The 21,579-nt window shown below is 43.6% G+C and overlaps 1 protein-coding gene across 1 annotated transcript; it reads left to right on the top strand.

Moving 5' to 3' along the window:
* Positions 1 to 243: 243 nt before the first annotated feature.
* Positions 244 to 19,841, top strand: tpo (thyroid peroxidase; the record flags this gene model as incomplete). Its single annotated transcript, XM_080849693.1, has 13 exons — positions 244 to 256; positions 632 to 722; positions 817 to 977; positions 1,304 to 1,436; positions 2,674 to 2,803; positions 3,656 to 3,883; positions 10,314 to 10,847; positions 12,891 to 13,149; positions 14,100 to 14,270; positions 15,810 to 16,047; positions 16,502 to 16,710; positions 17,387 to 17,577; positions 19,785 to 19,841. The coding sequence occupies 13 exons, from the start codon at positions 244 to 246 to the stop codon at positions 19,839 to 19,841; spliced, it is 2,415 nt and encodes an 804-aa protein (XP_080705819.1).
* Between the last annotated feature and the right edge of the window lie 1,738 nt (positions 19,842 to 21,579).

The raw sequence follows: 21,579 nt of genomic DNA, 5'->3' as shown, positions 1-21,579 counted from the left end.
ACTTGAATGAATAGCTTCAGTGCATGCACTTGCTTGTGTCACAGAGGATGAGAGCCTGTCTGAGTTCTTATTTCATGGTTTGCCCCTCCAATCTGGCTGCTTTGCAAGGGTGCTGAATGTCTGCCAGGAAATACTGCCATCCATTTGGGCATACCAGGATGTGACATGCTTTGAGAGGAGGTGGTTAGCACCTCAAGGCAAAGCTTTGGACACAGTAATCCAATAGCAGCCATATGCACGAGGATGACTGCCCCAGGTCAGTGTGCTGCTTGCTTGACTCAGAATGAGAATGGCTGTGTAGGATGCACCACTGCCACGTGGGTCTCCTTGAATAGACATTGGATCCTTTCTTGCCAGAACCATAGCTGAGTTATGAAGTCAGTGTATGAATAGATTCATTGTGGTGACTCACTTTCACCTTCAAAATGACTTATGTCTCCCACAGCTAAAACCGCAACAAGACCACAAGTCTTATGATCATGGGAACCTTCACACTGAAATGATTATGTTTGCCATCTTAAGTAGTCCACCAGGAGTATTATGACACAATGCCTACATTTAATGACAATGAAACATTGTCCGTTTTGATGTTGTTTTTATTTTATTGCTTCCTCTTGTGCATCCGTTTCAGGAAGACCAGACCAGTCTGAAGATTTGCTTTTTTCTTCATTTCAAGAGAGTTTGCAGATGGCAGACAAGGCTTCCCGTCACACTAAGAAGAGGTAAACAGTTGGAGTGTGCTTTCTGCACTCCACACACTTTCTCCTCCTAATGCGGCGGAATCTGCTGACTTCCTCGGGTTTGGTGCTTTTACAGGCGAGGCACAGCGCAATCCCCCATGCAGATGTTCACGCTTCTGAGGCAGCCTTCGCCAGAGACCCTGGAGATATCAAAAGCAGCCGAAGTCTTTGAAATGACTTTACACCTCATAAAGGCCAAGGCCAGCCTGAGACATAAAAGAGCCTTTGCTGTGACAGGTGAGGTCCTGTTTCATTTAAACTTAGCCAACTCAGCATTGCAGTAATCCAGCCACCCCCAACAACCTGTCTGTTTATGTTGTGTTTACACCAAAAGTCATCATTAAAAGCTTGATCCCAGAAGTGGGTCATTTTCATAACCAGCAAGTGATAACATTCGTCTTGATTCTGTACTTCTTTTCTGAATAAGCTAAATGTCATGTCTGATCTATGTACACAGGCTGGATATACAGTACATTAGGCTTGGAAATAGATATTACACACAAACCTCGGAGGACTGTTGACTGTGGGATGTTTGATGATTTGCATTTGTCAACCTAATTAAGAGTACCTCTCTGTGGAGGACGTGGAGCTGATCGCTAACTGGTCCGGGTGCCCTGCACCTGTGCAGTCAGCCCGCTGTCCCCAGGGAGAGCATTCCAACAAGTACCGCTCCATCGACGGAGTCTGCAACAACAGGTAACACACCTTGACCTGCCTCACATCCAAAGAACATTTCATGGGATGAATATGTACTCGCAAAACCAAGTTGTGAACAGTATTTAACACACTGACTGGATAGCTAGATAGCTAGATAGATAGATATATAGATGGATAGATCGATCGTCTTTATTGTCCCAGAGATTTGCTTTTTACATGTTCCATATTAAACGTAACCACAGATAACCACAACATATAACCCCTAACATTAATCCCCTGACCCGTGTACATTAAAAAAAACATTCTGCGTCCTCACTTCTGGCTCAGTTGGTTGAGTGCTGCAATGGCAGAGGGCACAAAACTTCTACTAAAGTGAACTCTTTTCCATTTTAAAGTCTACTAAAGTGAACTCTTTCCCATTTTAAAGTTCCCGTTACAAGAGTGGATTCAGGGCCTTATTGTTATCATTCGCTATGATTTGTGTCGGAGGTGTCATTCATGTCTGACAGGCTGGCCACTGATCTTCTAGGATCATATCCCAGGCAGCGTGGGCCACTGGCACAGAAGCAGCGCTGGGCTCCGAGGCTGACCGGATGGTGGCATTTTACGCAAGGAGCAGTGTGGGTGCTGATGAGATGGCCTGTGGCAGAGTGAACCGCTCAAGGAGCAATGGGCAGATGGAGGGCACAGCAGTCCCGCTGTGAGGGGAGCCTCCAGCAGGGAGAGTTGGGCTAAGCAGAGCAGCAAAGATATCTTGATATCTCCAGTGCTGTTACCGTGCACATAAAGAGGGCCCGTCTAAATAAATATATGTGCCTGTCTGTGTTACCCAGGGCAGTGCAGCGCAGAGCTAGTCACTAAGATGTTCCCTGGGTGGAACAGTGCCAGGCGCTTTTTGTCTGGCAGCTGTGACTGACAGATGTGGAGGGGAAAGTATATTGCATTTCTGTCTCATTCAAGTCGCGTTGCTCCGAAATGAACTGACAGCTGAGTTGATTAACACAGAACAAAGTAATTCAACAAAGCCCAATCAGCCACTGTGCTCTGTGCTCACGATGTATCCAACCAGCCCGCACGGTCCTCTTAAAAACCTCACATTTTTCACTCATGGTTGCCGTGCACTGCTTCAGATATTGCTTGAGACACTTGACAGTGTCATGTTTTACGCGGATGACAGACTACATCTAAATCTCGGGCTCGGGTTGGTGTTAGAAACTGTGATGTGCCTGAGATGGGCTTTCTCAATGCAGCTATTCAGACGTTCTGTCTTATTCAGAAATAACCCTCTCTGGGGAGCCGCCAACACGGCATTGGCCAGATGGCTCCCGGCGGAGTACGAAGACAAGGAGAGCCAGCCCAAAGGCTGGAACACCGGCCGCGAGTATGGCGGTTTCCAGCTCCCTCCGGTAAGCTGAAAGATGTGACAACACAGGCTGAAAAATCCATTTTGGTTTCATTTTATAGCCTACAATCATTTTATACTTACATATAGCTAGAATATAGAAACAGTACATTAAAAAGTGTCCATTGTGATGTGTCATGTCGGGGAATGTAGGCCTGATTGTAGGGTTGCTGCTGGGAATGACACATTAATATGTGAACATGGACATTTAAAAATAGCATATGTCCCACTGTGATAACAGACGTTACATCAGAAGTTACATATGGTAATAGCTGCCACCTTAAAATTGCATTGCACCATTTTAACATTCATGTTGCAGAAGTGTTTCAAGGAAGTCTGCATTAAAAATGTAATATTTGAAGCCTACTGCCTCAATAAAACATCATTCTCCCCAAATACACAAGTAAACTAAATCTTTTACAGTTTTAGTCTAATGTAGCCGAGAGATATGCAAAGAAGCCCCTTTACACAGGGTCAGGAATGAGGACAAGACAATGAATCATGTTGATGCTGTAACTCAAAACGGGCTTTTATTTGCTTCCTATTGTTGACATACATTCAGTGAAGTACCTTCTATACATACATATACATTCTGTAAACACACAGTATGGCCATAGTGTAGCTCTGCTATCCCAGTAAGTGCTTAATGCAGCCATCCTCATTTTAATAAGCTAAAGGAGGGAAAGTTCATTAAAAAGATTGCTGAGAGAGGCTGCATGCTAACGATCACGGAATGGAGGGCAAAGCATTCAGTTGCTCATCACATCCCACCCTTATTTTCATACATTTACTTTTTAAATCATTGCTGATGCTTTCAGGGCAAGCTGAGCAGTGTTCCATATTCATACATTTATAGGTGCGTGAAGTGAGCAACAAAATTATGCAAGGCTCTCCCAGCAAGCCTGTCCTGGAGGATGAAGCCTATTCCCAGATGCTGGTGGACTGGGGCCAGTACATAGACCACGACATCTCTTTCACTCCGCAGAGCAGCAGCACAAGCACAAGCAGAAGCAGCACGTCGGTTCCCACCGGACCAGACTGCCTGAGCATGTGTGAGAATGCCAACCAGTGCTTCCCGATAGAGGTACCGCTCACCACTCACACACTGTTTCTCATGCAGTCAGCTATGCTGGTTCATACGTTCTTACTATGAGTCCTGAGTGCTTGTTATTCTTGTGATGTTATTGTGTAAGGAACCAGCTACCTAAAACATGTAGCTGTGCATGGCACTTGCTCATTATATTGTTCATGTGATTAGTTCAACATCTTCAACCATTTTGGTTAATCCTCGAAACGCCTCTAAAAAAAGCTCCAAATCACATGAAATACTATACATAAACATCCAGTGTTGTGCACGTTCACACCTCTCATGAACTAGTTCAAAGTTCAGTTCATACAAGTAAATATGAATCGTTCACGTTCATAGTTCACCATTTAAATTCTGAACTCGTTCATAGTTCAGTTCAGTTCATTTTCATTTTTTTAAATAATTGCTAATTTTCCAGGAGGACATTGTTTGCACAGAAAGGTATGATTTTTACTGTCTGAAACTTTATCAGATACACAGCCCTGTTGTACCATTTAAATAATGAATTAAACAGGGAACTAACGGTAAGAATGCAACCTCTTAAGCAATGATATGCAACTGGCTTAATCTAAGATATACAAGAGCATTTACACTTAATGAAAGATCGCTCAAAAGTTAGTAAAGGTAAACCCTGTAACATGTAATTTGTACATTAGTAGTTTATGCTAAGCCAGTTCACGAACACTACCATCATGTTGGATTAATTAAGTGACAGTGCTCGTAACAATTATGAGCAAGCTAAACTATAACAAACACATAATGGCAAGGTAGGCTACAAAGTCAAACTTACATATAGGCTACGTGGACGCACACAACTTCAACAAAGTGCAACGTTCAATTATGTGAAACTATTCCCAAAGTTAACTGCCACTCCATCTAAATAAACCGTGAAGAGAAATCAAAACACTATCACATGACCAACGCAATTACCAAATATGGTCATTTACCGAAACATGCTCTGTCTTGGCAATAATTGCTATGGCCTTTTTAACAGGTAGGCTACTGAGCAATGACAGGTTGCAAGCATTCGATTTAGACAGCGTCTTTCCTCAGTAGAAGGAAAACATTCCGTAACGTTTTAGCTAGACCTCAGTTGCAGCGGACCCAGATAATAACGTGTTCACCGTTCAAATTCATTATTTCTAATTAAGTTGCGTTCAGTTCATCGTTCCCGTAAAAATGAACGTATTCAATGAACGCGTTCTTTTGAACGCGTTCATGCACAACACTGTAAACATCATACATAAAGATCATGCATAAACATACATGAACATCATAATGAACAGCTATCATTGACAGCCCTTGTAAGACTGTACAAAGCCCATTACAATGCTCATAATGTACCATGAAGAGAGTATTAAAAAGAGTGGTATAATGAAAGTACCACCAGCACAGGCTAATTGAAATATAGATCTGTCTTAGGCTAACTCCTGATATAAGTTATAAGATTTAAGGTTTAGCTAATTAATTGGAAAGTTGCTGCATTTTGCCAGGCGGTTGTATAAGTGCTAGTGAGAGTGAGACGCCATCATGAAAGGCCCCACCTGGTTCTGTTACTTGAAGGATCAGATATAACAGTGAGGGATCTGAGTGAGCATGTGACTGGCACCTTGGATTCAGATGCAGGGATTAACCTTACGCTTCTTAAAGCCACTACTAGAAGAACACAGCTGAAGTGCAGTAGAATATGACGACTGAAGGTGTAAGATTTTTTTTAAAAAGAAGGACCAGGACTGAGGACACCATTAGTTTGTCTTTGACAGGGCTACAGCCTCAAGACCTTGTTTTTACATGTGTGATTAGTGAGTGTGTTCAGTAAAACATTTATCTTCTCAATCCAATTAAACAGGAGAAAGATTTCATGTTTTTTTTTTTTGCACTAAAGGCTGACTTTGAGCCAACAATTCCATTCACTAACGAGTGTGTTCCATTCACTAACGATCAAGTGTTCTCACAGTATACGGTATCAAAATTAGGCCCATGCACATGACCAAGCTAAGGAAGGGTAATGGTGCAGGTTCATTCAGTTCATTGTGTTAGATGCCATTTAAAAGACTCACAGACACCAGCATCATATCATATCCCCCTCCTTCCCACCCCTACCCCTATTCTGTTCTTAGGTACTCTGTGTTATGTGGAGAGCAGCCTGTTCTGAGGTACTCTGTGTTATGTGGAGGGCAGCCTGTTCTTTTCCATGGGACCCCAGACATGCATAAGCCTTTGGATGCTGAATGTCTGGAGCATCTTAAGCCTGTGCACACAGGCAGAGTCAGCCGGCTATGGAGCTGTATTGAGTAATATACCATAACACTCCCATTTTAATTCATAGTGTAAAGTGTCTCCTTCAATCCAATTCCCCTTAGCAGTACTGCGATATAATTCTTGTTGTCGAGCTTATCAGATGAGTGGGGTAGAAACAGGAATTGTTTTGACAGCTTGGGAAGCCCCTTTTTTTGGTGTGCCGAGGATGTTTAAGCTTAATTTTTCTCCATGAGAAGTCTGCTGGTGCGGCCAGAGAGTGCAGTGAACTGTGTTTATCAGTCCGCTGGAGTGAGAGGCCAGGAGCCCAGGGCACTGACCTCTGATTAAGGCTCTTTGATTGTTTCTTTATCAGAACGGACCAGTACACTCTCTGGCCGGCCGGGCCCAATGGGTCCACGAGCCGCACAGTGCATTAATCAGTCTGCGGGCTGTTTTGGAGCTGCGCTTGTTTGCGATTAATCTCAGCCCATCCCAGCCAGAGGAAAGTGACTCAGCCACAACATGGTATGTAATCATCCAGCACGGGTCGCCATGGAGAAATACAGAAGCATGTATGCACGCATGCGCGCACACACACACACACACACACATTAATTCACATACGCACACACAAACACACAAACACACACACACACACATACACACAAACACACACACACACAAACACACACAGACACACACACACACACGCGCACACACACACACACACATTCATTCACATACGCACACACAAACACACAGACACACACACACACACATACACACAAACACACACAGACACACACACACACGCGCACACACACACACACACAGACGCAAACACACACACACACAACTAACAGGTCCTTCACTGTGACTGTGCGCCGCATTCATTGGTCTTGAACAAGCCAGCTTTTGAGAGTAAGATCCAATGGCAGCCTTGGCACTGGAATTCCTGGTTGCTGGAGGCCTGTATCTGAGATGATGAGGATCCATGTCCTTTTTTCTTCATGCTTTTATGCATAGCAGTTTGATGCCTGGAGTTGATATCTCTCCAGATTGCCTCTCTGACACAGGCCTCTGCCCACAGATCTTAGGGGCAGCTTCGGCATTACCAAAGAGACATCTGAGCTCGTCTTTGGGCCGTTTTGCTAAAGCACTTTCGATTTGTTTCCCTGTGAACAGCTTGCTACAGAGGAGTGCCCTGGGCATCATGTTCTTCTTATGCGGGTTCAAATTAGACATCTGAGCTGGTGGATGCAGGGCTGTGCACAGCAATAAATCAACAGCTGTAAACACAGGTATCGTTTCTGCTTATCATAGGTATCATTATTGTTGCTACATGCTAAAGTCTTACATATCACCAGTTCTTTGCTTTGCTGGAAATCCAGGGAAACTTCACTAGGTACCACAATAAGGAGAGGTTTGTGTTAAGTACAGAATGGATGTACTGTTTCTCTGTAGATTTTTCATTTCCCTTATGTGTGAGTCAAGATCTGCTCCATGTTACCATCTTTTGGAATAGGATAGATTCAGTGGAGGGAACCTAAGCTGTCTCAGAGACATCAGTGTTGGTGATAGTATCCTGTCAAAGCTGTAATATGTTGTGATGGACTCACACTTGCCTGTGCAGGCTACCAATCAGACATTATTATTGCCTCAAACCTACATTGCTTCCTCAGTATCTTCTAGCAAAGCACAGTTGCATGGACAGACTCATATGATATAATAAACATGCACATTCACATTCACACTGATAAACACATGGTTACTGACTTAGTGCATGTTACATGTACATACAGACACACAGACACACAGACACACACACACACACACACACACACACACACACACACACACACACACACACACACACACACACACTCACCCCACACATACACACACACACCCCACACATACATACACACACACAGTCACACCCCACACATACACACACGCGCAGTCACACCGCACACATACACACACGCGCAGATACAGACACAAAATCAGACCAACAAAGCTGTCAGGAGGCTGGTAGACTCTGTGATGTTTTGTTTGAATTGCATTTGAGCCTCGTTGAAACTGTTTGTAAGAGTCTGTCAGCTCCTCGGGGACCTCCTCTGTGGAGAGCTGGGAAAAACAATTGTAAGAAGCTACATAATGATGCAATAAAAATGCTCTGGGAAATGAGACCCCCCCCCCCACTGCATTGAAAGCAAGAGATCATGAGTGGAACACATCATCAGAATTAGCCCTGAATATGAGAGGAGTACTGGAACTGAACAAGTGAAAATGAGATGAGTACTGGATCCATCTGAACCCGTGAAAATGAGATGAGTATGGATCCATCTGAACAAGTGAAAATGAGATAAAGTACTGGATCCATCTGAACAAGGAAAAGTAAGATGATTACTGGATCTGAACTAGTGTGCAAATGGCCATCATCTCTTTTAAAACATATGACTGTTTTTCCTTGTGGCAAAGAGTATTTTTTTGTAAACTATTTTTCACTTTTTTCTCAAAACTACGCATACAGATACTCACATCTAACCATGAGGTCAAAAGCAAACTTTGCACTCACACTCACAAGTACTCAAAAACACACGCTGCATGGCCGTGTCTTTCACACTAGAAGTATCACTTTAAAACGGTCACCTTGAAATTGCTATTTTTAAGGGCAAGCTATATTAGTTAGGCATACAAATTACCCTCTCAGAGACACTCTGTCAAAACAATTATATAATTTGAAAAACTTTCAATGCCACACAAAAGATAAATAAATGCAGTCATTTTACAGAACAAAAAAAATACAACATAGTATAAATACATACACATGAAACTACTCTGCCTCACTTTCAATACTGTCATTGTTGATAATATACATATCGCAGTTACACCAATGCAAATTACGTTGTGAATGGATGCACTTGTGAAATTACTCACTGTAAGTTTGGCTGCACTCGCTGTGCAGCCCTTATCAAAAACAGCTATATGAGCACATTATGACTGATCAAACTAGTTGTCTTAGCGTAATATTGTGGTCTTCCTCTTCCTCGTCCTCATCCGCTTTGCGTTGGTCCTCCTCTGGTAACCCCTCTGGTGTCTTGCAATCTCTACATGTTATGATCCATTGTTCAAAGCACATTGGCACACCAATTATTAATTCATGAAAAGGTCTGCTCATTTTGTTCAGATGGTGATGGCTTGAGTTTATTGTATTGATTTGTGAATAGTGTTTACCGTTTGTACAGAGAAAAGTATCTTTCAAGAACTTAGGTAAAGCTATTGTTTACTATTTTTTTCTGTCACAAATAAGGAAAAAGTCGGTTGTCTTGCCAGAGCGTTTTTCACTCACCATCTTAAAAAAAGAGAGCCGCTTTGAACCACGAGGCCCATTCACAATCCCCAACACATTTGCCCTGTGTCAAAAAGGCATCTACAGGGGTGAAACATGAGATACAAAAGTCCCTAATGTGCAGCGAACATCAAACCCCATCTCATCTTGTGTATGCCACCCCGCAGCAGCACACATCTCTGAGAACCAGGCTGCTATTTTAAGACGTAAAAGAGAAGTGTTTGGAAGGGGCGGGGGCACTACCTCCATCACACAAAAAAGATGAGATAGTAAAAAGGCGAACACAAAGACATGAGCACGCTACGTGACAAGGCAGTCTGTGAGTGTTATTCCCCCTCATCAGGGTGCTGCTGCCCCGGGCCTTTTTGCATAAAACAACGTTGAGCCCCACGGCGATGGAAGGCCACGGCGTCCCAGTTTTAGAGTGCCTCCATGTGAAAGGCACAGGAGAAAAGAGGAGCGATGAAGAGGAAAGAAAGGGAGCGCTTTAAAGTGTTTGGATAAAGGAGGTGAGATGCTTTCCAAACGGCAGGTCTGACGGGTTAAGTGTTTTAAACTGCCAGCTTCCTGCCTCGAGGGCAAGGCCGATTCCTCAGCCAAACATCCACAGCGCCAGTGCTGGGCTCTTGATCGGATTTGAGTTTGGCATTTATTAAAATCACACTCAACAGTGTTAAAGGAGGTGTATTTGTATTGTCACTATTTTATGTCACCATGTAAAAACGTTACTCAGCACGGCACTCTTGTTTGTGGCAGATGTTACGGTGTGATTTGGAGTATATGATTCAAGTAATTCAGTCACAATATTTATGCTAATTTTGATGCTTACAGATCCCCCCGGAGGAGCAGCTATTTGGGAGGAAAGGCTGTCTTCCTTTCTTCCGTTCGTCGCCTGCCTGCCTGAGCGTGGAGAAAAGTGGCCCTCGCCGCGACCTCCAGCAGATGCTCCAGCGGCAGCAGACCAACTCTGTCACTTCCTTCCTGGACGCCTCCACAGTGTATGGACACGGCCCAGCTCTGCAGAGCCTGCTGAGGGACCGAGCCAGCTCCGCCGGCCTGCTGGCTGTCAATCACAGGTTCACCGATCACGGCGGGCGGTCCTTCTTGCCGTCTGTTGCCAAGAACACCCCGTCGGCGTGCTTTCAGGAGCCCGGCAGTGACGTTGGTGGGGCGGGGAACGAGCGGGTGGAGTGCTTTCTGGCGGGAGACAGCAGGGTGAACGAGGTGCTGCCTCTCAGTGCCCTTCACACGCTGTGGGTCAGGGAGCACAATCGAGTGGCGGCCACTCTGAAAGCACTCAACCCCCAGTGGAGCGCAGAGATCACTTACCAGGAGAGCCGCAAAATCATCGGAGCGCTGCACCAGGCAGGTGCCTCTACACACGTCACCACATGTGGGGCCTATTTGAAGCAGAGTCATAGAACACATTCACAGCCTCCTGCCGTTAGCAAACGTTTTCATATGATGTACAGATTAGGACTTTGTGGAAAACCCTTGTGATTGTATTATCACTGCATTAAGTCAAGGTTAAAGATTAGGTGCACAAAAACAGCTCTTTCAAATGTCTCAGGCCTGCCTTACATTTGAATGATAACTTCACAGTGACTTGAATTTCATTTGACTTCATTTGACTGCTAATTCATGCAAAGTAGAGTATACACTGTTTTATGCCCGTACAGACCTGACCACAAAAGAATATGTTTTATTTATGATGTCCCATGATGTTCTTTTTGGCACTTTTTTGACCAAACATCATAAAATTGTTTGATGAAAAAGTAAGTCATCATTTTCAAAGCAGCGAGCACTTCATAAAAGACGGACCCATATTACCTACTCATGAGATAAAAATGTGTACTCTCCTTTAACATTGCAAAGGTGCATACTGATTTTTTTGAAGTACAAAGACCTAGATAAAATTGGGTACATTTTGGATATCAAGATATTATTTCTTTACCTCATGAATTTTACAAATATCTCATCAAGGATACATGACACTTTTTAGCATTATCTCTCTAAAACTTGAATTAAATTCCTGTCTAGCCTAGAATGAAGCCAGTGGTATGAGAATATACAGTATGAGACCATATTCATCATGCTAGTCATTAGAGGGCTACATACCAAAGCTACCCCTCATGCTTCCACATACTACAACTTTCTACAGAACAAAACATACCATTATTTGCCCCAGGCCAGAGTCTCACTCTAACTCTTCAGTTAACCAATCTCCCTCTGACCTCCGACACGTTTAACCCTCTGTTAGAGCAGGTGTCTCCATCAGACGTTGCCATGGCACCACACTAACTCATTAGTATATGCAGTGGAACATGAGGCTTAGTGTAATGGAGTCTGGTCATCATTATGACTCAGAGCTTTGATGGGATGTGCTGGGCAGCCTCGAGGACACCGGGTTCAGTTGTCCAGTTGTTGGTGTGAGTGGACTCGCCTCGCCAGAGCTTCAGAGTTCTAACGGACAGACGATTCACCACACTGGGCCAAGGGATTAGGGGTCTTGAGCCGGCAACTAAAGCCTATCCTCTCTGAGCAGTCCCTGGATCAAAGAGGCAGTTTATCGGTCACAGAAGGATCTATAAGGTTGTGTGCAAGCCAGGCCCTTTAAATTAAAGTGGCAGAGAGAGTTTCTCTGAAGTGTTGTGTGAGAGAGCAAGACAGACTGCACACATGAGCTACAGGGAACTGTTTTAACAATGTCCCACTGGACCAGGGAAGAGAGAGTTTTATATTTATAACATACACCACATATATATATATATATATAAAATATGTATATAAAACGGAACCAATGAAAGAGGGTTTGGTCTCACTTTGATGAAGGTTCCATTTTGGAATCGGATGGCCGGCATTTTGATTTACATACTGGCAGTAAAAAGTGAGAGTGTTGAAGGGTTTGTTTAGTGGAGGTGGCTCTACTGTGTGTGTGTGTGTGTGTGTGTGTGTGTGTGTGTGTGTGTGTGTGTGTGTGTGTGTGTGTGTGTGTGTGTGTGTGTGTGTGTCAGTGAGTGTGTCAGTGAGTGAATGTGAGTGCGTGTGGTGGGTGTTGTGATTCTGGAGGTGTGCCCAGGCTTTTATAAATAGTGATAAGAGCAGGAAGAATTTCTGAGCGGAATCGCAAAGGGAATGGAACGTGCAATCTTATCTTATCTCCCAGCTCAGGATGGCCCAAATTGCCACCTAAGAGGTACATTTGGACTCAAATGTATGTGCAATATCCCAGATACCCTGTCCTTATCCTACACCTCTGTCAGCAAACCGGTTCCTGGATTAAAAGCATTTGTTATCAGTTAGCATGGCCAGCCTGTCATATTTCATTTCCAAAACATTTTCAATATGCTAATAGTGATGTCTGAAGATAAAGCAACCCATTGACTTACTCTGTCATTTTCATTTCAGATCATTACCATGAGGGACTATGTGCCAAAGATAATTGGTCAGGAGGCTTTTGATCAATATGTCGGCCCGTACACAGGTTATGATAACTCTGTGAATCCGTCGGTCTCCAATGTGTTTGCAACGGCTGCGTTTCGCTTTGGCCACGCCACTATTTCAGCGGTGCTGAGGAGACTCAACGAGAGCCTCCAGGAGCATCATCTCTTCCCCTCTCTCCAGCTGCACCAAACCTTCTTCAGCCCCTGGAGGATCGTCAGGCAGGGTCAGTGCTCTCCATGCTGCCCACCAGGCATACTCATAGCAGCGGAGACTACATTATGTGTCTCAAGATAAAATCTCTGCAATATTGTAACCAATATTCTAGTCTGGTAGGAGACATGAGAATAATGGGACTGTGTAATCTGGAGGGTGGTTGCCATTTGCCCTCTTTCTCCACTCCAGTTCTCTTTTTTCTGTTCTGATCTTCTGTTCTTTTTCCCTCCTGTCTTTCACACACACACATGCGCGCACAAAGACACATACACACACACACACCCAGGCACAAGCCTGCCTATTATGATGTACGTACTTGTTGACATAAATGGAATCCCTGATTGTAAAGGTTAGCTGTGTTCAAAGGTTATGTGATTGCCAGGCAAAGCTAGTGCCTTCAACAGAGGCAGTTTTCATTAGCAGCCCTGGGCTCTGGGAGCTGTACAGGAGGGCAGTGGTGGAAGGTCTGGAGCGCTGAAGATGTCAATTTGAAATCCCAATAAAGCCCCCTCTCCTGAAACTACTCAGTCCTCATATGCCCATTACACGAGAGCCTGATCCATACTCGCACGCCCAGTGCTCCAGCTGTGGATTCATTATCACATGATCAGATATTTGTTATTCTCTCAAGATTTTCTTTTCAGTTAGGGTGTATAACCACTATTATCATTTTGAATGGGTAGTTGGGTAGATATGAAATGCCTTTAGAATATGGTAGATATTAGGTCCACCTGTTTTTTCTTGTTGGTTTTGTTTGGCTAGATTTTTCATTTATTGTTCTATGGTTTGTATCATGTTTTGCATTGTGTTTTGGCCTGGGTTTGCACATAGTGGCGAAGGGTGTGTGTGGGGGGGGGGGGGACAGCAGGCTATCTTTGATTGGCTGGACAGAGAGCCCGAGGGGGCAGCTGAGCATGAAAGGGAGGGAGCGTGGAGTTGACTCCTCTGGTGCCCCTGCAGGAGGGCTGGATCCTGTGATCCGTGGCCTTTTGGCCCGGCCCGCCGCCAAGGTGACCCGGGACCACTTAATGAGCCAAGAGCTGACGGAGAGGCTGCTGATGCTGACCGTTCCCCAGACTCTGGACCTGGCTGCCCTGAACCTCCAGCGGGGACGAGATCACGCTCTTCCAGGTCCAGTATTAATGGCCCACTCTGCCTTTGACTCTGTGTTTATACTGTCAGAGACCTCAGGAGATTGCCTGTTAGTAGAATATTAAGGCAAAACACTTGGCATAATGATTTAGAATATTCAGTTTCTCCATTGCTATTCTAAGGCTCAGAACACTTCACAATTGTTGGTTGATGATATTCTTAGAGGATAGAGTACTTTGTGACGACTGCATGAGCTCAGTTTTATTTACATTCACTGCTGGCCTTTATCAAGAAAGTGACTCAGGTCATATTTTCAGCACATTTACACACTCGCTCAGCCATATAATAACAGTAATCGAAAAGCAGGGTGACATACACATCTTGACATCTTAATTATACAGTTAACTGGCACTGCTGAGTGGCTAGTCTATGGCTTCAACACAATTTACCTCCTCATCTTGCAAAAGCCACTGTATAAATGTATGCCCTGATTTAGATCAATGCATGAAGTACTCATGGAGAATGTACAAGAGACTGAAACAATTATAATTCTGCTTAACTCAGTTCATATGTCTTACTTCGATAGCTGCATATTTTTAGCCAAATTGAAGAGCCTCTGCAGAATAACATGGCTCTACATTGCTTTAAATCACTACATGTGTTTGCAACAGTTTATTTTCAGCTCACACGTCTTGTATTTTTCTGTGGTTGTCATGGTTTTTGCCAACAATCACCTACCACTTCACCATATAAGAGATTTGAATTCTTCTACAGTCTACAAAAGGGCTAGTACCATGCAGCATTTCATTTTAAAATAGTTAACTGACTCCAGACTTAAGAGGAGAGAGAGCATTGTGCACTGTCAGTACTGTCAAACAAGGCCATGCACAGTGCACCGCAAGGACTGACGGGGGTGACATCATCTCGTGTGATGACATTTGACAGGCATCACAGTAGTCTGACTTCTGAGCTCTGGCTGCTTGATCAAGTTAAGACACTCGTCATTGACAATAATAATTACCCTGCTGCGCACAAGCAGAGCTGCCGACTATGATTTTTCCACAAAAGGGGGGAGGGGGGGATTTAGGTACTCTTAGCCCTACGGAATTCATGGATTCATCATGGCCCATTATTATGCAAAGACCAACCAGAATGATGAGCACCTGGTGCACCTCTGCAATTAACTGCTCTATTTCACCTTGCCAGAATAAAAAAAATAAAAATGTGAACGCCTTCCTAGGAACAAAAGAGCAAAACCTTTCATCTTACATGCCAATGGCCCCCTAATAATATAGGGGACTTCACCTGAAGACCGTCATGCAGGGGATAACAGGAGCTCCTCAATTAAAAAATGATTACAGCTTGTGTCTTTAGCGCTGGTAGCATTAGTGCAGAGAGAGTTGGAATTGTGAAGAGTGCGCTGAGACCAGACAGTTCATATAAAAGTGGCCTATTTTTTCATCTTCACCGATGAATAGACGCGAGGAGTATGGAAACAGAGCCGAGCTGGGAGATTTGAAAGTTCAAGATTTATTTTTAGTATTTTACTGCCTTATAGAATGTTTTATTATTTCTCAGGGTACAACGAGTGGAGGACTTTCTGTGGGTTTGATAGAGTGCAGACTCCGACAGACCTTGGTAAGGTTCTAAATGACTGGCGCCTGGTTGAAAAGATTATGGAGCAGTATGGCCACGCTGACAACATTGATGTGTGGCTGGGCGGCCTGTTGGAAGAGGTGCCGCCCGGTGCTCGGACCGGCCCTCTGTTTGCCTGTCTGATCGGGAAACAGATGAAAGCACTTCGCCAGGGAGACAGGTACTGTAGGATTTATAAGATGGTGCACTTCAAGGCTCAGTGACTCAAGTGAAAGCATATATATATGGAACCACATGCATTTACTCTCACAAGGCACTTCAGAAACTCATTACGGTCTCTCCAAATGATGCCTTCATGAAAGAGAAATGCAGAATGAAGAGACAGTTGTGCATATTGTCATTCTGTATGCTGTAATATGTAAAACAGCAGCTTATGTGGCCATTATAGCGGCATTTGAAGCATTGAAGCATTTGAAGCATGTTTATATTCTATGGCCATTTCTATGTGTGTGTGTGTGTGTGTTTGCGTGTGCGTGCGTGTGCGTGTGCGTGTGCGTGTGCGTGTGTGTGTGTGTGCGTGCGTGCGTGTGCGTGTGCGTGTGTGTGTGTGTGTGTGTGCGTGTGCGTGTGTGTGTGTGTGTGTGTCATTGGGATTCTGACCTTGTGTGCTGTAGGTTTTGGTGGGAGAGTCCAGGCGTGTTCACCCAGGACCAGAGGGCAGAGCTGATGAAGCACTCTCTGTCGCGTGTCATCTGTGACAACAGTGGGATAGAGGTGGTGCCCTCGGATGCCTTCAGATTGGACAGGGGGCCACGGGAGTTTCTCCCCTGCAAAACTGTCCCCTCAATGAACCTTGAGGCTTGGAGGGAGAGTTTGAACCAAGGTTTGGGGCTCAGTATCTTTACTTTCTCATCTACATTTCCAATTATTGCAAAGTGTTAAAGCACCTTCATCTCACTGTATTCACCCTGAAAAAAGCATATTACCACGGCAATTAATGGAGAGAAAAGGTAATTTTTTTTCTTTTGAGATCTGACATTCTGTAGGGTATAGACATAACTTCTGTGAGAGAAGGAACATATATTTATGATGTTTATAACTGACATCACACATGAACAAGCCTCACTTCTAAATGTCACGGGTAATGAGTATTTATTCAGAGTTAATTTGCAACACAATGTACGTTTATGGCATGGACTTCTCCCTTCAAGCTGCTAAGCATGTAATTATGAGATGTGGGCTGGAGTTTCTAAAAAAGTCCAGATCCAGATTTGCCTCTGCCAATAACCCAGTGCTCTCATAACTCCCTCACCCACGCCAGTGCCCAGAGTGAAGCCGGCTCCTGCTCACACTCACTCTGGGTTTCTTGCTGGGGAATGTCACATACAGAAAAAATTTTAAACCTAAGATAATCAAAGCTTCCGCTTTCTACAAATTATACCAAATACATGGGTGCAGAACTGAATAAATAACTGTCCACATACATCCTTTCAGCAGCTGTTTGAAACAAAAATTTAAGCGGTCTTGACATTTCTTCCACAAAAATATTTTTTGTTTAGAGAGGAGTAACAAAGGCAAGACCATAGCAGTGTGGAGGTCCATAGAGGAGACCATAGCAGTGTGGAGGTCCATAGAGGAGACCATAGCAGTGTGGATGTCCAGAGAGGAGACCATAGCAGTGTGGAGGTCCATAGAGGAGACCATAGCAGTGTGGAGGTCCATAGAGGAGCCCTGGATGTTAGCTTCTCAAGTAAAACAAGGTCAACTGAACTCCAAAGTGAACTGTGCAGCTTAAAGATCTGCTTCTTAAAAACCTGCTACTGACCTACTGTTATGATGGGCTTGTAAAAGTTGTATTACAGCTTCCATGTATCCTTCAGTGAGGATTCCTCTGGACTTTTAAATGGAATCTACCAAGCAGACACACAGAAAGTCACATGATTAAAACTTTGTTGGGTTAAAAAACACATGACTGTGAACATTGAAAAGACTCCAAAGGATAAGCTCAGTTCCTTTGTGTTCCAGTATACACATTTTTCTTTTTTTTTTGCCTTATGCAGCGTCTATTGGTATTTATTAAAGCTGTGAATAAGTGGGTAGCATTGCATCTGTCAAGCCTTTAAAATTGAAAAAGATACAAGATGAAAAAATATCCGCAACCTTTAGTATGAGTTATATGATCTAAAAAGAAATACCCTGTATACAAATGTCAGCTTCATTTTCTGTATGAATTACTACAAGCTCTTTTTTTTAAATGGCACAGCAACTAGCCTGTCGTTCCCGTGTAAAGCTACAGAGCTAGCAATCCTTCTGTGTCCCTGTTATTATGATGATTCTTTAGAGGGGGATGCAGAATGGAAAAAAGGCTGGACATCTCTTCTGTTCAGGAGTACTTACTAGGGCCTGAGCGTATTAGTATTTCACCGAGCTGGAAATCAGACAATATTCTCAGTGGAACCAATTAGTTGTTGTCGAAAATGTTGTCGAGGGGTGTTTCACGTTGTGTGTCTGTGCTGTTTGTGCAGTACAGGACCTCAGACTACTAGTCCTGCTGATAATAAGTGTGGAGAAGTGCCTCTAATCCAGACTCCTCTCTTCTCTTTGTCTCCTGCTCCGGCCCTGGATGCCTTCTCTTCACTCACGTCTCGTTAGGGTGCTCACATGCAACGGCCCAAAACAGCTTGTCTTGTTTGATTGCACACTGAGATGTGCCGGCCCCATTTGGGTTTCTCAAAGTACTCTTTAGACATGAACATCCAAAAAGTGGTAAACAAACCTAAACGAACACAGAGAAACCACGGTGAATCCACAATATAAACAAGGCATGCCTGTCATTCTAACCAATAACAGTCATCCATGAAACTGCTATTGAATGTATAAGGTAGTCTGGATGGATTGTGATTAGGTGCATCGGCTGGTTTTGAAGTTGTGCTATAACAGGTAGGTCCATATTTAGCGCTGTTGGTTTACTCTGGGCTGGTCTTTTGACCTTCAAGGGCCACCATCCTCAAGATCTATCTCTGGTGTTTATTTAATTTACCAGCCCTACCTGGTTCTGCAATGGGCTGCAGGCGAACAGACCAGCTTCAAGATAATGTCCTTGGGAAAAGATGGAAGAGGGAAATGGATGTCACGGTAATGCCTGAGCTTCAGGGCACAGAGGGCATCCATATATATATACCACATAGCACTGGACTCTCGGCTGAACCAAATGGCTCCTTTCTTCTAGGAGATTGCCTTGACATTCTCCGGTGGAATACAGCAAATGGGTTCTTTCAATATCAAGAAAAAATTCGGACAAATAAAGAAGATAGTGGAGAGGAGCACATACTTGTCCTTGTCCATAAGAATCCTCCTTATGAGCACAAGGATGTTTTATTTATTTGATCTCGTCTTACACAGGGAAAAATGCCATAGGTGTTGCATGATATATATAACCCAGGCTTAGTGCTGTGGCTCTCAGCATCAATGCAAGTCGTCACCTTCACACATTCTAGAACACAGAAACACAATAACCCAAAGACAAATGTTATGTCTTTTCACTTCACATTAGTTCACACGCTGTTATCACACATGATGCTACAGGGGGCTAGGACCCCATACCTTTGAGGCTCACAGAATATGCCATTACAGGGACTTCATCTTCTTGCACACGGATGGACGCCCAAAGCATGATTCCTGGTGGACGTTTGAGGGGAAAATACAACATCAACCATCAATCACTATAAGGGCCTATTCTCAAAGCGCTAATCCCCATAGCTCAAGTTTCCATCCTTTGTGTGGCTGCTCTATCTAACTAATGCAGGGAGGATGTGTTCATACAGTCGGCAGGTTTAACCAGAGAATTTCATGCATAATGCATACTGAGGGACCACGGCTCCACATGTATTTTTTACATGTGAAGTTGGCAAGAAGGCTGTCCCTTCAAGCCACTGTTATCCTCTTGTGTTCTCTCAGTCAGGGATGAAGTTTGGACACACTGCTCAGTGTGATAATGTGGCCTCCCAGGGATGATGATGCCTTTGTGGATTTGCAGTGGTGGACATTATGTTGCTTCCTGAGTGAAAGTGCCTCAGCCCTAATGTGTTGTAACACCAAAGGTTAAAAATTACTTTTGCGTTCATATCTCTTGCTTATGCCTGCCTGTTAATTTAATTAAAGCTTCTCCCCTACAGACATGAATGGCTTTGACAGCACAGAAAGGCCAGTATGACACAGTTCCTCTGGATGTCTGAAGGTGTCAACGTCAAGAGCCACCGTAGTTCCATAAGCTTGCATCGGAGCTGACTCATCTACGATGGACAACAACATGTGACAAACTAGGAACTATTAAACATGACAACAACATGTGACCAAGAAGTAACTATTAAACAAGACAACAACATGTGACAAAGTAGTAACTATTAAACATGACAACATCATGCGACAAAGCAGTAACTATTAAACATGACAACAACATTTGACAAAGTAGTAACTTTTAAACATGACAACATCATGCGACAAAGTAGTAACTATTAAACATGACAACATGATGTAACAAAGTAGTAACTATTAAACATGACAACAACATGTGACAAAGTAGTAACTATTAAACATGATAACAACATGTGACAAAGTAGTAACTATTAAACATGACAACAACATGTGACAAAGTAGTAACTATTAAACATGACAACAACATGTGACAAAGTAGTAACTATTACATACTCAAGTGCAAAAGAAGTTTGTCTGTGGCCTTCGCTCTGTAATTCCAACACATGAGCCAGAGCCATGCTACACAGCAATAACAAAAAGAGGGGAGGTTTCTGAATAAACTATTCAAACAAGTGTACTCCATAGAAAATACAAAAGATGCACAGTAGATGACTCACATCTACTGATGAATAATTGTCATGTATGAGTGGTGCTTCATTTCGAGATGGCAAAAGGTTGTGCAAGCAGTGGTAAAGTATGTTTAGTTTTCAAATGATGCCGTTTTATGCTAGGCCTGGATGCAGTGATCACTTTAAAAATAACTTGGTAGGCCCATGTGCACACATCTATGGCAGGTTCAGCAGCTCACTGCAGACATGTGCTCAACAGAGCATGATACCAGCACATAACTCTGTTATGGACTAAATGATCCACTCACAGCTGATTGTGCTCTGACAGCTGCAATGAGAGAACATTATCATTCATAAATAAATACTAAATGCAAACAACTACTAATTTGGTAGCACAGCATACTGATGAAAATGAATGTTTCTGAAGATGAATGTAAGAGGTCACCTGAAACACAGATTGTTAACATCAGCGTGGCATCAAACACAAACGACATTAACATCATTCTGTGTCCTTCACTCTGAGTTAGTCACACGTTTGTGTGTGTGTGTGTGTGTGTAACAGTGAATAAATAGCTGGAACACAGACAACCGCATGGCCACATCCGTTAGCAGCCAACTCAGTAGTCAGGTCCACCCTAAGCATGCACAGCGTACAGCATGTAATCATTTGTATTTTCTTTCTCTCTTGAAGTCGCGGTGATGACTAAGGGACAGTACTCTGGCTTACGGGCTACATGTGCACAAAAGCTTCTTTCATTTAGGAGCAGAGCAGGTCATCAGCCTAGCAACATGGCTTGATTTGTAGCAGGAGTGTTTTCATCCTTGTGGGACTCTGCCAGAAATGCCTTTTGCAGGCTAACTTTTAAGTCATTTTCTCATTACGCTCATTTCTCATTGTTCAAAACACTGCCATGAGACTGTCTGGAGAG

The sequence above is a fragment of the Sprattus sprattus genome (genome assembly GCF_963457725.1).
Source record: "Sprattus sprattus genome assembly, chromosome: 13".
Lineage (NCBI taxonomy): Eukaryota > Metazoa > Chordata > Actinopteri > Clupeiformes > Clupeidae > Sprattus > Sprattus sprattus.
This window is presented reverse-complemented; position numbering and strand designations above follow the sequence as displayed.